The 17,790-nt window shown below is 33.3% G+C and overlaps 2 protein-coding genes across 5 annotated transcripts; both read right to left on the reverse strand.

Annotated features, from left to right (window-relative positions):
• Positions 1 to 231: 231 nt before the first annotated feature.
• On the reverse strand, positions 232 to 8,288 carry LOC148195825 (protein HESO1-like). 4 transcript variants are annotated; one of them, XM_088093949.1, is made up of 9 exons: positions 8,154 to 8,285; positions 6,738 to 6,884; positions 5,583 to 5,747; positions 4,893 to 5,071; positions 4,720 to 4,815; positions 3,721 to 3,790; positions 1,858 to 1,988; positions 1,329 to 1,439; positions 233 to 1,153 (listed from the first exon to the last, which is right to left on the reverse strand). In XM_088093949.1, the coding sequence occupies exons 2-9, from the start codon at positions 6,874 to 6,876 to the stop codon at positions 467 to 469; spliced, it is 1,578 nt and encodes a 525-aa protein (XP_087950075.1). In that variant the 5' UTR covers positions 6,877 to 6,884; positions 8,154 to 8,285; the 3' UTR covers positions 233 to 466. The 4 variants fall into 4 exon arrangements, with proteins under 4 accessions (XP_087950076.1, XP_087950075.1, XP_087950073.1 ...); XM_088093947.1 differs by having other exon boundaries at positions 234 to 1,153; positions 6,738 to 7,014; positions 8,154 to 8,288; XM_088093948.1 differs by lacking the exon at positions 8,154 to 8,285 and adding an exon at positions 7,283 to 7,300 and having other exon boundaries at positions 234 to 1,153; positions 6,738 to 7,014.
• A 4,112-nt stretch (positions 8,289 to 12,400) lies between these two features.
• LOC124831892 (putative methyltransferase PMT12) lies at positions 12,401 to 17,580 on the reverse strand. Its single transcript, XM_047305991.2, has 9 exons — positions 16,810 to 17,580; positions 16,348 to 16,497; positions 15,967 to 16,237; positions 15,654 to 15,764; positions 15,382 to 15,541; positions 14,166 to 14,423; positions 13,955 to 14,077; positions 13,713 to 13,790; positions 12,401 to 13,100 (listed from the first exon to the last, which is right to left on the reverse strand). Exons 1-9 carry the CDS (start codon positions 17,437 to 17,439, stop codon positions 12,893 to 12,895), a joined length of 1,989 nt encoding a protein of 662 aa, XP_047161947.1. The 5' UTR covers positions 17,440 to 17,580; the 3' UTR covers positions 12,401 to 12,892.
• Between the last annotated feature and the right edge of the window lie 210 nt (positions 17,581 to 17,790).

Raw genomic sequence — 17,790 nt, forward strand, 5'->3', positions numbered from 1 at the left:
CATCCAGTCCAAAGTGTGGTATGTAAAAGTGTATTGAATATTGAGTTACCATTCTTAAGATAAAACCTTCTGATACATTTTGCAACACCACTTTTATTTGATTAATCCATAATCAATTTCACATAAGTGGCAAAAACAAATTGTAGCACGACATTTCTAGGCCTCTCTTTCAGTGTTTAATCTTTGTTCACATACAATGCTAATGTAATGCAACATGGTAAACTAGCAAAACAGTTCATGGTTCATATGTAAAGTTGTGCTTTACAACAAGTACATAAGAGGTGTATAAATGTCAATACGATGCCCACCAAAACTTCATGTAATATCTACACGTTTAATTTTGATGCCCATGGGCGCAAAAACACCGTAACCCTATTCTTCCAAACACTTGTATTAACAAGTACACCGAGACAATAGTCAAAACCTGTTAAAAGCTGAACTGCTGAATGATATATAAAGATCCTCTTTAACTCTTTGGCCTCCACATCTGCTGGCCTTTATTCACCGGTACATGCCCATTTGAAGATGCATTGTTGAAGTTGGTTCCTCTAGGCTTCTTAGTTTCTCTAGGGTTCTGTACATGCCCATTTGAAGATGAACTGCTGATACTTGTTCCTCTAGGCATCTGTATATGCCCATTTGAAGGTGGAATGTTGAAGCTTGTTACTCTAGGCATTTGCATATGCCCATAAGAAGATGGGATGTTGAAGCTTGTTCCTCTAGGCATCTGAATATACCCATTTGAAGATGGAATGCTAAAGTTTGTTCCTTTAGGCATCTGCATATGTCCATTTGAAGATGGAATGCTAAAGTTTTTTCCTCTAGGCATCTGCATATGCCCATTTGAAGCTGAACTGTTGGAGCTTGTTCCTGGACTGGCATATTGAAAATGATGTTGTAACTGCGGTGGAGGGCGCATTACTCTCTGTACTTTTGGCTGAGTTGGGTGAAAGTAACTTCCGTTGTAATTTTGAATACCTGTGATAGATTTTACTACATGTGGTGGTGCTAACATGGTCAAAAGTGAATTTAGATTATGATTGTTCGAGGAAAGAAAGGAGTATGATTTTGAAAAGGCCTCGCTTATCTTCTTCAGTTGTCCTGCACTGACAGATCTTGCAGTATTTTGCGGCTGCTCAAAGGGATCCTCAACCTAATCAATCAAAATTCAGATACAAATATCAGTAACACAGCAAAAGAAAATATGCATCGTAGAATCTAGCATTTGCCACCACAGCATTGTCATGGGAATAAACAAACACAGGCTATCCCCAAAATGAAACCATAATGTCTCCAAAAAGTAGAAATGAACATATGCGGAGAATTACAAATATAGAGTAAGTCTTGGGTAACCAAATTGTGTTGTTCTCTATCTGCTCCCATTGTCCAGTGTACGGGCAAATTCCCAAATTTGACGCCCATGAATCCATCTGAGCATACTGCAGGAATATACAACATGGTGTAATAATTATTTTATGTAAATAATGCTAGAGGGCAGTGCTAGATTGAGAAAATTCACTGCCAGAGAGCCTCAACAACAGATGCTACAAAATCTCATGTTATCATTAAAAATACATGATATGCATCAGTACAACATTCTCGCTGGTATTATTAGGGAAGAAGAGGGTACAACTTTAAAAGAGAAATTGCAATTGTACAACAACAAAGTATATAACTGAGGATTGTGAAACATAATAAATATCTTAGAAAGAAATAAACAAAAAAGTTGTGTAAAATGTTGCATCACAGCTTAAAAGTGTATGATCAAGTGCACAGAAAATAACAGATATTCAACACAGCATATAAACATCTTTTACCAATGCAAAAGAGTAAAAAATCAACTAAAGAAAGATTTACCTTTCCTAAGAATTCAACAAAAAGATCACGCACGGACTTTTTATTAATTGACCTTCCCTTGTTTGATATGTGCTGGTTTATACTAGCATTACATGTTTCTGTGATACGATTCTCAGCATCAGCTCTAACCCCTGCATAAATTACAACAAGGTACAGATTACACAACTCTTGTATACAAGTTAACTGACAATTCTAATTCCAGTGTATAATATACAAGTAAATTGACAATTCTAGACACACGAAGCATTTTCAACACTCCAAACTCAAATTCAAACAAAAAAGCAAAAGGTTGCTGCCTGGAATCATGCCGAATGAGTTTTTGGTACTTATTATAGGTTGAGAAAAAAATAGTTTTTAAACACCTGAACCGAACTAATTCAATAAGTTCAGTTATTGATCTACACATGTAAGTTATTTGAAAAACCTAGTTCTCAACTGAATTGTTTTATTCAGTTTAAACCGGTTCTGAACCAACCAGGTTTTAGAACCAGTTTTAAAAACTGAACTAGTTTTCTCTTCTAATGGATGATCAAGGAAGAGCTAGTCTATAATCAGTAACTGCAGAAGAGATAACATGACTGCGAAGGCCTAAATTTGAATGCTCTCGCTGCTAGGATAACTATACAAGGTTTCAATGTTTATCTGAAAATTAAAAAGCTAAACTTAGTCATTTAGCTACACTTAGTCATTGTAGTCAAAGTTAAACTCCTGATTTAAAGGACAAACAGCTACACTTAGTCATTTAGCTAGCTTATATATTTAATTAAATTTAGTTCTATGATTAAATGAGATCATATTTATTGCACATGAATAAAGTTTTTTTTTAAATTCACACACAAAAATCTAAATAACCCCTTCTGTAACAGCTTTGCAAATTTACTGATAATAAATGACAAAAAGATAAACATGAGTCTAAAGTCAACACTCCTAGACAGCTTAAAATTAGCCCAATAAAAACAAAAAGGCTATATCAATGTGACAATAAGCACCACCTATACAGCTTAAAAATACTTGGCCAGTAAATAGTACTGTGAGCATAGATGGGTGATTCTTCCGTAGATGGGAAAACTTAGCATAAAAATGGGTAACTATTTTGTGGGGATAAGCAAAATATACAGTATCTGAGAAAAAAATGGTTCGTTTTCAGTAATATTAATCCTGTTTAAAATTAACAGTTGGAATAAATTTGGACTGGTTTCAAAAAAACAGTTCAGTAAATTTTTTTGTAAGTGATTTTGTTTTAAACCAATTCAGTTTCAAAATGGTTCAGTTCCAACCGGTTACTTTAAGCACCCCTAACGTATACCTCAAGCTGTATAGACAAAGTAGCACTGCCATGAGGGAGAGCAAAAGGAAACCAAAGAGGGTCCCCTTTCCCCTCCTCGACCCCCACGCCCCGCACCATTATCAAATCCCTAAAAGATTAAATAGGATAGAACAAAAAGAAATAAAAAACACTGCATGAGCTTGTAGCCCACCAATCTGACATCAGAATCAAATGTTTGTCGACCCCAAACAGAGCTACTCACTATCATTTTAGTAAATATCATCCAAAGGGCCCTGAAAGTAAAATCAACCCCATCAAACTATGATATTGATCACGACTTTCAAAAAGAGGATTTATTCTTCAAATACATGAAACGTAAAAAAGAAACCTACACAAGGAAAGTGTAAAATAATGTGGGGAGTAAAAGAAATATCATGAACATTTAGAAGTCTTGCCATTGAAATGACTGGAAGGAATTTATAAAATTCTCGACATTGAAGCATGCACCGAATCTGAACATAAAAGAGAGTGAATAGTATAGCTTTCTATGAATAGTGACATTTCATTTCATGCTCAAAACGAAAGATAAAATGTACCTTTAAGATCATCAACCATGTTGCGAGGGTATATATATTTGAGTGGTGGTAAGATTGCAGGAACACATGTCTGAAAAAGAAGGCAAATGTTAGATCCATCAGATCTACAATTGTGACCTTACTTTCACTGCTTTTCCTCCTTCCAAATGTGTATAAGAAATTATGGAAAAAAAGTATCATTTCCAATAGAAAACTTTGCTACAGTGAATAAAGTGAAAATAGAGTGGCCCGTCTGTAATTATTATTAAAGCTGGAAAAAGAAACGTGAAACATTTTCTCAAACCAAATAAGCCCAGGCTAATGTCAAATGTTCAAACTAAAATGAGCACCTTGTAAATTTTTGGCTTAATTACTCTTTTTGGTTCCATTATTTACTTCTTTTGTTCAATTTGGTACCTCTAATAATAAAAGGTTCAATGAAGTCCCCAAAACTTTTAAAAATGAAAAAACATAACCCTTTCAAGGTTCAATCAGTTCCTTACTTTTTAAAAACTCAACAATGTGACTCTTTCATTGGTTGAAATGGATGTCGTTAGTTTTATATATTGTCACTAAGCATTGCTTATATAAATTGTATAGTGCATAAATTATAATTGTTAACATTTGTTTGTTTACGATTTTATTGCTAATTGGATGGAAAATGGTTACATTATTGCATTTTTAAAAATTGACAGAGTTGATTAGAACTTTTATTAATAGTGAGACCAAACGGAATAAAATAAATAATGGAAAAAAGGGGAAATTGAGCCTAATATTTTCCATAAGATATATACCAGAGGCACAGTTAAATTTTGAGATTATAGTTCAGGTAGAAAGATGAAAAACAACAATTGCGCGACATTCCAGCAAACACCACCAAAATAAATAACAGATGAGATGACATATAAGCATAACTAATAAAATATTTCCTGGAACAATTAATAACATCCCCTCATCCCACCTCCAAAAAAAAAGGAAAAAATAACACAACATAAAAGAATTATGAAAAAGAAGAAAAACCTGAAAATGAAATATGACAAGTAAACTTAGGGAATAGGAGTTGAAAGTTCCAGCTTTAGAGTTATTGATTTTGTGTGCTTTGGCCCATTCCTTGACCTACGCAAACCAGAAAGAATTAAACAAACACAAGCAATTCCAAGCACAGCAACCTTTCTCTAGACTCAAGAATGTACCAGTAAAACCATATCATGAAAGCGGCCATCTATCTTGTTCATCCAAAGCAAAATCTTGGATTTCATTTGGCCTGGCAGGTTATTAATTGAAATATCACAAGATACACCCTGACGGTTGCTTTTAAATTTTAAAATGGGAACTCGTGCATTGGGGATGAACTGCAAGTTGCTCCCTCCACCTGTAAATTTATGTTATTACAGAATGTACATATTAAACATACTCACAAATTTCTTAATTTTGAAAGTAAAAGGAAAGCTATGACAAGTTTAATAAGCACAACTAATTGAATTCCTAATTGATTGATTCAACAAGTAATTACATGGTTTTACAGCATATGTGAAATTATCATGCTATCTGGCATGATTCAATCTTACATTTAAAATGGATAATATAGAACAACTCAACCATATAAGAGCATTCATCCTGTTTTTCTCCAGTCACTGAAGCATAACTTTGTACGGATTTAAAGCAAGTCAACAGAAAAGGCAGAGCCATCATACCAATCCAGTCAAAATTTTGAACAGAAATCATCTCCTCGTATCATAATCTTTAACAGGAGCCATGTAAACACATTACCCTACCCAGAAATGACAAATTGACCCAGAAATGAATCTGCCACATCATAAAAATTATACACACATTTTTATACTAACTTATAAGTGACAAGCTTCAAAGTATAAGAACTTTACCTTTCATTCTCAAAGCTTTTAAAACTTCCCCCAATAAAGTTTGTTTTTGTTTTTTCCCAGCAGATGAAATATGCAAACCATTTGATAGCTCGATTGAAATATCCAAGTCACCCCATCGGGTGAAGAGATTAGATACAAATGACCCAAATGGCTCAACAGTTGCTCCTGTTCCAAAAGTAAAGTAGAACTTTAAATACTTAGATTTCAAAAACGGAATGAATTAAAAAATTATATCATAGTATGTCACTTGACCCCATCCGGGATACTCAAGGTGAAAAACAAAAATTAAATGATGCAAAATTTATGTGTAAAGGATAATTAAATTCATCTCATTTTATTGGAGAAACATTCGTGCTCGTTGAAAGCTTGCCCATAAATTGGAATCTTTTACTTTTCCCCTCTTTGAATGAGGAGGAAAAAACCACTTTAGCACAATCATGTAACTCTAATAGTGATAGAACTGTAAGATAGATTGAAACATGACTAAATATAGTACTATAACACAAAAGTAACAGCAAACACGGATGATGTGTTTGAAGAGCAAGGCAAATCATTAAGAACAGAAAATTTGTTTCTTTTTACCATTAATAAACGGAAAGATTAATGACTCAATCCATTTAGATTTGAAAAACTTTTCTCTATGAGATCTGGTGCTAAACGTTTTGGCACACTAATCAAGAAAGATCTGGAATTAAATATTGGTTAATGGCATTTAAGAAAAAACCAAACTTGTGGATGGGGTACCTTATATATACAAAACGAAAAATAGAGATTTCAAAAAATTGGGACGCCTGTGACATTCCCTACAACATACTGGTGTAGTTCCACCCAGTTTCTGGTTTGTAGCAGAAATATACAGAATATATTCTTCAATCACAAGTGTAAAACACAAACAGAATATATGTATAGGAAGAATTATTGCTAACCAAAACAACTAGAACAATGAAGTCAGCCCCTTATTGGAGCTTCATCCACCATATACAGAAGTCATGCCTTTAGATGGTCATGCGACATTACAATAAGTGATATCCACTTTAAGCTGGCAAACACGTTCACGTGTATAAATTGTAATTTAGTGAAGAATAATCCTTATTAGCACAAGTGATAAAACGGGAACGGGGTTGAGGGCAGAAACAAAACTTCCAGAAAGTTCACCTCTCAAGCTTTCCACAGATTCAACAATGCTTCTTATGTCGTTAATAATTGCAAATCTTATATTCCAATCTTCTTGTAATGGTGTGACCACCCGAAGTATATCATTTAAAGCAATATCCAACATACTATGCGTAGTCATTCTTGCCCCTTAAAAGATCAGAGTAGCAGTCGATAATGAGACAGTCTGCAATAATGGTTTGCAACACCAAATGGAAAAATATGAAGGCAAGAGGATCACAATCTACGAGCATTTCAAAAAAGCCTTGGAGAAGTATCCCTGACCAGATATAATTGTTATAAAGTTAGAGAATGAATTATGTGATCTATCTAACTCAATTATACATAGACACAAGTCCTATAACAAGTATATATGTAAAGTGATAACTTAAGAAGTCTAGATACAATATAGATATGGAATTATGTAAATTTTTAAATAAAAAAGGTCAAGATGGGACACAACTAAGATGCATTAACATGAACCAACTTTGCACAGCTTGAAAACTAACAGAGTAGTAAGAACCAATAGCAAATTGGAGAACACTGACCCAGCAAATGAAAGAAGAGCTAGAACCACCAGCAACTCTAGCAAATGGAGGTGGCTTCTCAGTGCATATTTTTCACAGATTTGGAGGCAGGGCAGTTGATTGGGGGTGTTTATGTGGATGGTTAGAGTGTGAGGGAGAATTTAAAAGAAGATATATTAAGTATAGGACTCATCAGTATGCCCTAGCACTAGCAGTGACCACGGATAACTTTTGCAGCATGATTTGGAAGCATCTTTTCTAAAGTATCATAAAATGCAAACATGGTAACATACCAAGCCATCAACTTAAACAGGCTGATTATTAGACAGATAAGAAATTAAATAAATTTTCCGTAATTGATAAAGGCTGATTACTAGACGAAAGTAAATATTTTTATCTTAGTTGATGGTTCATAAATTTCCTTAAGACCAAATCTTGCTGGTTTCCTCTCACAATGCTAACACCTGAAGCTACCCAATTAAAGAAAAACACAATTCAAATTCATATGTCGATTGGTCTTGTTTAGTGCCCTAGCACAAGCATCAAACATAATTAAAATCTCAGAAATACGCTAATCATGCCTGACTTATCCAATACAACGTCACAGAAGCACAATCTAACTCAAATCCATACCAAGCAGAAAAGTAATAACAGAAATCTCACAGAATTCATTCACATCAATCCATTACCCAATTCAAGTACCCAAACTCATGACCCAATAGAAAGCAACAATGGTAGAAGCAATCAAGACGACTGAAGAGAGAAACAAAACAAAACAAAACAACCATGAATGTATAAAGAGATAAAGAAGAAATAAAAACGCACAATAAAGAAAAGGTTTAGATTTGAGGAAGCTGTACAAGATAAATGAAGGGTGATTGCTGAAACTTACGTTGGCATTGGTTATATGTGTGAGAGAGGAGGAAACTTGGAAGTGAGTTGAAGTAGCAGTGAGCAAACTTAAGAAGAGGGGTTTTCCACTTCGAAAAAATTCAACTTTTTTAAGACGCGGAACTTTTCTACCATAGGAACCTTTTCTTTGAGATAATTATTGTTCCCAAATTATTCAAATATAAACCTAGCCATGTGAATATTTGTTTCAAAGAAAAGAAAAAGTAAATTTATAAATAAATCCCTAAGTTTCTAAATAATCTTATTTTGCATCACAAAAATAATTATCTAACTTCACAAGACAAAGACCGCGCATTCAATAATTTAATAAAAAGAAGTTTTGCATTTAGAATTAATAACTTCTCACATTAAGCGGATTCATAATTTCTACATCATAAATTAAGAGATGAAAAATTAAAAGTTTACAATGAGTTTAATAAAAAAATTAATTAAAAATATTTGGAATAAATTACAATATTTTTTATGTTTTATTTAATTTACTACCTTATTTTTTAATATCAATTTGTTTTTTTTTTTATGTTTTGAAAGGTTCATCTCCCTCTCTTTTTTTTACTCATGAATACTTCTTTTCACCACTTCCAGACAACCGTTTCATCTTCCATCGGGAAAATATTTTAAACAATATAAGAAGACTCATTTCAAATGTAAATTATGCATCTTTAAACAAAATTAAAATATTTTCCATTATTGTTATAGTTTTAATACATAAGTTCATTATAAAAATTATTAATATTTTTATACATTATAGGAAAGTTCAAACACATATATAACATAGATGGTTATTTGGTTTTCCAATAAAAAAAATAAGTGATGTGCAATTGTAAATATGTAAATAAATGATACACAATTTATTAATATAATATTATAAATATTTAAAAAATCACTTAAGACGTTAATAATTAATAGAATATTAAAACACGAATTAATATAATTGTTATTGGTGTGAAATTTAACAGGAAAATGATAGTTTCAAAAAAAGAATGTCTGCTTCACAATTAAGTTTGGTAATATAATAATATATATTCATAATTTAAATAAAATATATATAATCTAAATGTTAATATTTTGAATTATTTTTTTGGGTATGGACACTCAAATTAATAAATTCACGATATTCAGCTTATGTTGGGAGATGTTATTTGTCCTTTTTTTCTCTTTAAAAATATATTTTATTTTACATGTATTGACATTTTAAAAAATATATATATTTCTTTAGGAAAAATAAAGTAAGTTGTTTTGAAATGTCAAAAACTAAAACGCTAGATTCATATAATTTAAGATGAATAATTTCTAACTTTATTGAAAAATAATAACGATAAAATTATTTTGTTATTCTCTTAAATTATTATTTATGTTTTTATTCTACTTTTATGTTATTTTCTTCTCAATGATATAATGCTTAAAAGTTTATTTTTTCATGCTTATTAATATTTTTTAAAAGTACAATTCAAAATATAAATTTAAACGCCAAAATTGTTATTTTGAATCGAGAAATTCATAGTACTATTTAGAGTTTTTGGATCACACGACATAGAAAAACTCACTTTTCTCTTAGGATTGTATAATTTGAAACACTTCCAAATCACACAGTTAAGAAGTTCCGATATTACACAATCCATAAAAAGCCCAAACTAAAAACTCCAGTATTCGAAACAAAAAATTTATACTCGAAAACTCAATAAATCTAACTGTCAACACTTATTCTGTGAAGAACAAAAACCACAAACCACAAATGTTGCATCTGTACTTAGAAAAACCTTCATTGCCATCTAATAGAAGAGCAAAATTGCAATTGCATGTTAAAGATAAAATTGTTTGACTATATAAATAAAGTTTCACTATTTAGAACAATCAACCATGTCTTAATTTTTTCAAAATGTGAAACAGTAAGTTTTTTTCTATCAAAGGACATTTAACTTAAGAAATTTAATTTAATTTAGAAAATTTAACGAGTCTTGCTTAAGTTATATTGTTCTCCAAATCTCAAGATGCATTCTCCTTCATCGTTCTTTTAGCTTAGTTTCTAATCATGTTCCTGTTTCTCTGCGAATTCCTGTGATATAGAAAAGTCTTTAAATCATCCAAATCAACATGTAGTCTCATGTTTTACAAGTGTAATATACCTGTTTGTAGTAAAATGTGTTTTTGCAATGCTTGTTATGTTAGAAAGTAGCATAGACTTCCATCTTTGGTGCAAATTGAAATTTAGATATCATAAACACATCTTTTTAGGTGACGTAAAGACTGTAAATGTCTTTCTCACTGAAAAAATTATATCTCCAAAAAAAGTTTTTAATTAATTTGGATTTTCTTTTCATGCACTTTTTCCCTCCATAACAACTCAATCTCGTGCTCTCTCCTCTCCTCTTCCTTTACACTTATTGTTGATGATTTTCAAATCACTGTACATAATTCTAATGGGTCCAAACCTTTTTGTTCTTCCTCACAATTAGAAAAATCCATTGAGTCAAAGTACTCACCTCTCCAACATTGTGTCATCTTCTAATATAGGCTTTAAGTTTGTTCCTCTACCTCAAAACACATCCCATGCAAAACCAAATATAATTTAAATATGACGTAGGATTCCTCCATCTTTATGTCTTACTTATTGTGAACCTAAGAATATAAAGACTTAACTAATCCAAAATGGTTTTGTGCTACGAATATACTCCTTTGATTAAAAACAACAATTCTGCATTAGTTACTCTTCCTCCAAACAAAACAAATATTGGATAAAAGTGGATTTTTAGAGTAAAAGAAAATGCAGATGACAATTAGCAGGTATAAAACTAAACTTTTAGCAAAAGGTTTTCATCAACAACACGGTTCTCTCTTGTTATAAAATCAGTCACAATCAAGATTATAATTACTCTTGTTATCACAGTTGAAAATAAGACTGATTTATTATTCTCAATCATGAAAATACATTCTCATATCCTCTATTTGTAATAATCTAATCCTTCTAAAAATGGAAATAGGGAAACTAGAAAAACAAAATAAAATAAAAGATTATATATCTATATTTTCTAATTAAGAAGATTCTACAGATATTTTCTCTAATTACAACAATCACTAACAAGTGGGATCTATTACACCTACATGTCAACTATACACTCTTAAATGATCTTCTTGATGAAACCATATATAGGCAACAACAAACTAGTATTGGACAAGATAATAAATCTTTAGTGTGCTAACTCAACCAATATTTGTATAGTTTATAACAAACTCCAGGACAATGGTTTGGACAGCTACAAATCAGCATATTCCAGCCAGGATCAATGGTTAGATGCCTTGCCCAAACTACTCTTCCAACTAGATTTATGTTCCTAGGAGACCAACTCAAACTAGTCGAGTCTCTTCTCAAAACTCAACCACCTTAAGTTTATGGAGGGGGATATGAATATTGAATGTAGGAGTAGTTATTCTCCTTGGGAGTTATCTTTCTACTAATATTGTTTGAAGGCGTGAGAATTAGTTAGTTAGTTATTGACAATTGTATTTGTAAATATTTTGGTATCTCTACAAATTTTCTCATTGCACTCAATCTAAAAACATGAAGAAAAAAATTGATAGCAATTCATACTCTCTTTTATTCTTCAATGTTTTTTCTTTCAATGTCTCTTATGGTGGTGCTAATAGTGCTGATATAATGGTAGTTGCCACAATGAAGATAATGTAGTAATAGTAATAACAACAATGATACTTGCAATAATAATGGTGATAACAAAAGTTATGATAACAATAATGAATGTAGTCGTAGTGAATATAGCAACCATGACGGTGGAGCTAGCTAACAATCGAAAAGTTATGATAGAGATGACAATGATAATGATGTACATAAGAGGTTAGTAACAACGATGGTGATGAAAGGATTGGCGATAACAAAATGGTGGTAAAAGTAATGACGTGAAAGTAACAATGGGATGGTGGCAACAATAGGAACAATAATGATAAGAGTTATAATGGTGATAGGATTCTAATCAACAAACGAATCCTTGAGTAATAGGGGACTTGTGCCTCTATATTTTAAACAAATAAAATAAAAGATGGAGATAATAGATATTAAATAGGAGACAACAGTGTGCAGTTGCTTTTAAAATTCAACTTTAAATGTAGTTCATGTGGTATTTTTATTACATGTAATTAAAACAATATTAAATAATTCAAAAAATTTCTAGTATTAAGGAACAAAATAATTCAAAAAAATGTAGAGACAAAAGTGGATAAAGTCATAATAGTTACAGATTGTTGATTTCGAATTCTATAACTTTTTGTTTATGGTTGATTTGTATCCCTACTAGCTTGGTTCCGAATGGGACTTTCAACAAATCAGAGGTACAAACAGACGGAAAATTGTTATAAAGACCAACACCAAATGTGCTTATAATCATGGGAAAATAGAAAAATATATATTTAAGCTACGTAGAGCTTTGGAATATACAAATAAATTGAATTTTAAAAATAAGTTAGATGATGCACCTGACCTATCCAGCTTCAGGGATCTCAAGAACAGTAGTATCAATAAATAATCGCTCACCACCTCTTCAGGTTTGTAAGGAAGTGCATGCACCTGCATCTTCTTGCACTTCTCAAATGCTTAGTAGTACTTGCACTTGCATCTTCCAGCTCCTCTCCAATACCAATTTTTCCCATGCTCTGTTGATAACTTCCAGTTGCAAGGTCAAAGAAAAGTCATGCAATTTACCCTATTTGGCTTCAGGAGCGTAGTAAGTGCTTCTCACCAACCAATACCACAGAACTTGTATGAGGCCCCTCCTCTGTGTCTCGCAACATCACATGCCAGCCTATTGCTTTGCCAATCTCTTGAAGTTCATCCATAATTTCAAGAGAATCACGGATGTATACATGTCCACCAGGTCTTAGTATCCGATCCATCTCAAGCATAATGGATGAGAGATTGCATCTGATAGAGAGAAATGCATTTGATAGCAGACATCAAACATTTAAGAACTGAGAGAGTCATGATGCATACTCTGAATGATCAATGAAATATTAAAGTAGTTGAAAGTTCGCCCTTAAATTTTGTATCATGTATTTCCTAATTAATGTATTGATTTGATATTGTAATGAATTTGTTCAAAATCAGATTTGCATAAAATCTTAAATTATGATCAAATCATAGGTTATAGGCTTAATTATTGTTTTTTGATTGTGGTAGACTTGGTTCCTCTTTGCAACAAACTCTGTTTATATTTCCTCCTCTGTTCAAGTAATGCATGCTGCACATGAACAATGAAATGTGATATGTTTCACCATGCATGAATATTGAGATAAGTGTGTATGCTTGTTTCACGACAGCATCAAAATTTAGTAACATAAATATATGCTTATTTAAAGCAGTATATAAGGATAAAAAGGATGATAGATTGGATATAAAAAGACAGACTAGTTTGCTTGATGGCGATGAAAATGCCCAAACCCTGGTGCAATACTCTCTTTTTCTTTTTTACTGATACAAATATAATAATAATTGGCAAGATAAAGATAAAATGCTCACAAGTGGAGAAAATTTTACCTTTTCCTCTCAACAGAAAGGAGGTTGGCAGCATGCAATAAATCATACGTTCTTGGGTAGGTGTCAAATGCCTCGCACCTACATTAAAAATAATGAAAATGTTACTACGTCTTGACAAGTTGACAGTAACTTAGAGGATTTGGACAAAAGGAGAACTATTAGGTACTTGAAATTAATAAACCACAGCACAAAATTGAGAACACTTGTAACTGATATTATCTTAAATTAGCTTAGTGAAATACCAGTCATGCATAACTCCAATCAATCCACGGTCATATATAACTGGAAGAGTGTTTGGACCACTAACAGGAACAACATTCATAACCCAGTTTTCAAAATTCTGCTCAATCAATGCTGCTGCAAATCTGAAAAACACAGATATATTGAAGATTCTCATACTGAAAAGTCACAAATGCAAATCTATAACAAGAAAGTAAATAAGACAAACAATACCCTCCAAAACCTGCTCGCATGTCCATAATATTTCTTAGTCTGATCTTTTTCCAGTGTAAAGCACGAACATAATTTGCTATTATTTCCTTCCAATATCTAGATTCTGCCTTGAATAGCTCAGTTCTGGATGAGAAAACATCTAGCTGTATGCTTTGAAGCCTGTCAGGAGGGGCTTGCAAACGAGCTGGCCATTCACTGACATTTGCTCCATATCCGTTCTCAGGCAATTCAGAGATGCATGCTTTTAGATCAACATACCTAGATTAATCAATTAATTAACAAAATCGCCAATAATAAGCCATTAAATTTTAATAATAATGCATCAAAAGCTATTATGACAGTTCACTCAAACTTATTGATATAACTTGCTAAATGTTTTATTATCCATAAGCAACATAGGCTCCGAGTGTGTAACCAGAAAAGGCATACAACATTCTAAATAGAAATCCAAAATACACACATATAACCAGGGGCGCAGCACAGCCATATTTACAGAAAAATAACCATTTTTTTCATTTATGTAGACTACCACGTAATATTCTTTTTGTTTTTCTTATATCATATTGTCTATCTTTTTCCCAAAATACACACATATAACCAGGGGCGCAGCACAGCCATATTTACAGAAAAATAACCATTTTTTTCATTTATATAGACTACCACGTAATATTCTTTTTGTTTTTCTTATATTATATTGTCTATCTTTTTCCCAAGGTGGGTTGAGTGGAGGACTGAATTGTTTCTAACTTGGCATGTGCTTCAGTAATCCACCTAAAAATCTTAACTATTAGAAGAAAGTACAGATTAAAATTAGAAATTGATGACAGAAAAGGCTGCTACAATTATCTATTGATCATGGTGAGATAGTCCATCGTCATTTTTACAGTTCAGCAGTCCTAATTTAGAATTGAGCTAAAAACTTCATAATATTAATCTAAATGAACATTGTATCCAACTTTCTTTGTGATGGAAAACTTGGTTTAACATTTCAACGTTCATGAAGGAACATGCTACTCTGCTTCTTTCTACTTCTTTAAGGAATGCAAACCTATATATTAGCAAAATGCATCTATATTCTACTCTCTGGTTCTATCCCAGAAAACTCTATCACGTATAAGAATGACAGTAATAATTTTACAAACCACTTCTGGCTATAATCATCTGGATTGATGGAAATGTACAATCATCAATGTACAGGAAGGCCTGAGCACAATACCAAACACTGTCTGGGTCATCAGTTGGGCCACACAGTGGAGGTTTACTTCCTGCCTCACGGTTTGTATAGCAACTATTGTCAGATGGTTTCTGCCACACTGCAATGTACCCATCTTTTTTCAAAAAATTCCAACAGAGTCGAGTTGTAAGATTAAGCATCTCTGGAGATAACCAAATCAAAGGTTACATTTACCATAGGTTTAGACAGCATTCTTGGTAATAAAGAGTTAGACAAACTCTATTTGTAAAAAGCTTCAGAAAATATTGCTATACCTTCCCACTGTTCTTCTAAAACTTCCTCGTGCTTATAAACTGGCTGGGCAGCCCAGACAAAGTAACCTCCTGCTCTTAGCATCCTATTTACTTCAAGCAGCAGTATCCCATCTTCATCACAAATAAAGATAAGTTCTAAGCATCATAACACAAATAATGTTATTTACATATCACTACCAAGAAAAGTGGCAGTTCAAACATAGATTCTTTACTTTCTATAGGTTGATTAGCCATTACAGACCTCTCAATATAACATGTCTCCTCGTTACTACCAGACCCTGTTGCTTATCATATAAGAAAGAGAGATACATACCATCTCTAGTCCAATTAACTCTACAGCGTGAGCAATGTATCATGTCAAAAGCTTGACTTGGATACAACAATCGTCTAGTTGCAAATGCTGCTGCCATTGCCGGTACACCACGCTCAAGAGCAAACTGAATCTGATTCTCATGAACGTCTTTGGGAGCAACAGACATAGTGACAACATTCCGTGACAGTAAGTATGCACCAAAACTAGCAACCCCGCAACCAACATCAAGAACAACACGTATATGCCGACCAAAGGTAATTTCAGGAATAATCTATAATCAGAAAAATCCCATGTCAGATTCCACTTAGAAGCAACTACTTCCCAACAAAAAGGTAAGGCAAAACCAAAATCAAATCATACAAAAACAACAAAATTAATAACCTTAGAAATATGGTCCAAGTATTCATTTGCCCCATGGATAAACTGAGTGCCACCTCCGGGGAATTTAAACTTATCCTTGTCTCTAGAAATCCAGTTTTGGCCTCCTTTATCTTCAACAAGACGTGTATGAGGAACATTATTGAACCATACCTACACAAAACTTATATTCATGAAAACCTAAAGAAAAAGGATATCTTAAGTTATATTAGAGCTTTTGACGCTGTTCTCCTATCAAAATAGAAGCTTCATCTTGATAATGACATTGGAAAACTTGGCTAAGTGAATTACTAAGGTGAAATTATAACTCTGACAGGATAAAAAATATCAAAAGCAGCTATATAACAGTATCTAAGCTTTATCTCTTAAAAAAACAAAACCAAATTTAAAATCCTCCTAATTGAATCTCGAAACATCCATCTGGCTAAACTGGAAGAGAAAAAAACAAAAAGGCGACGTTTTGACCTCATCTCGGCTTCTGGGCCATGGAATAGGAGTACGGTATCCAGTGGGTGCAGGAACCAAGCAATTCAACCCTTGACCTTGCACGGGGCAATGCCGCTCGAACCTCTCCCCTTTCTCAGTGGAAGGCAGCTTCCGAATCGCGTTCTCGTTATCCAAACAAGGTATATACTCCCTCATCTCGCGCGAGCACAACCCAAACTTTTTCCTCCCCAATTTAGAATTAGAAGCAGAACCTTCCCTCTCAACCTGGGACTCGTTCACCCACTGATCCACCATACCGGGTTCGAAATACCCCACCTCGAACTCCTTGGTCATCGTGCCATTATTGTTCAGGATTCCCATTTGCTCGATCGACACCTCCGGAAGCGGAGGCGGCGGGGCATTTTCCGGCACCGGTTGGGTTATGTTCTGGTCAATAAGGGCGGAGAGGTTAAAGGATTTAGCGTAATTCGGCGACATGGTAACGACCGGGCTCGTGTTCGGATCTGGGTCGGAACGTTGAGTGGTGAAGAACACGAGCTGGTTGTAGCCATCGGACCAATGCTTGCCAAAGTAGAAGAAGGTGACGGCGATGAAGAAGAAGACGGCGATCTTGAGAGAGAGCAGAGTCCGAAGAAAATCGCCAGTCATTGGGGATTTCACGTTTCAATTCATGAATCCGCAAATAATGGGTTCTGCTTAAAATTTCTCCTTTCTGTTCAGTGTTTACTGAAGACTTCTTACATGAAAAAAAAAAAAAAAAGTGCAGTGACTATGTGTTTTTGCAGCTAATTACAGACTTTTGTTTTCATGGGGACATCCACGTAGCAAAGTTCCCTCTTTTAAAGCTAAGATTTTCTAACAGCGGTCAAAACGGCTAACGGGCTCTCCACCCGGTCCGATTTATCAGGATTTTGTGTCAATATAATATGAGTTAGAAAAATTTCAACCATCCGAGATTAAACCAGTTGATTTATTTAATTATAAGTATTTTTTAAATAA

The sequence above is a fragment of the Vigna umbellata genome, chromosome 7 (assembly GCF_029865625.1).
Source record: "Vigna umbellata cultivar VRB3 chromosome 7, Vumbellata_1.0, whole genome shotgun sequence".
In the NCBI taxonomy this organism is placed as follows: domain Eukaryota; kingdom Viridiplantae; phylum Streptophyta; class Magnoliopsida; order Fabales; family Fabaceae; genus Vigna; species Vigna umbellata.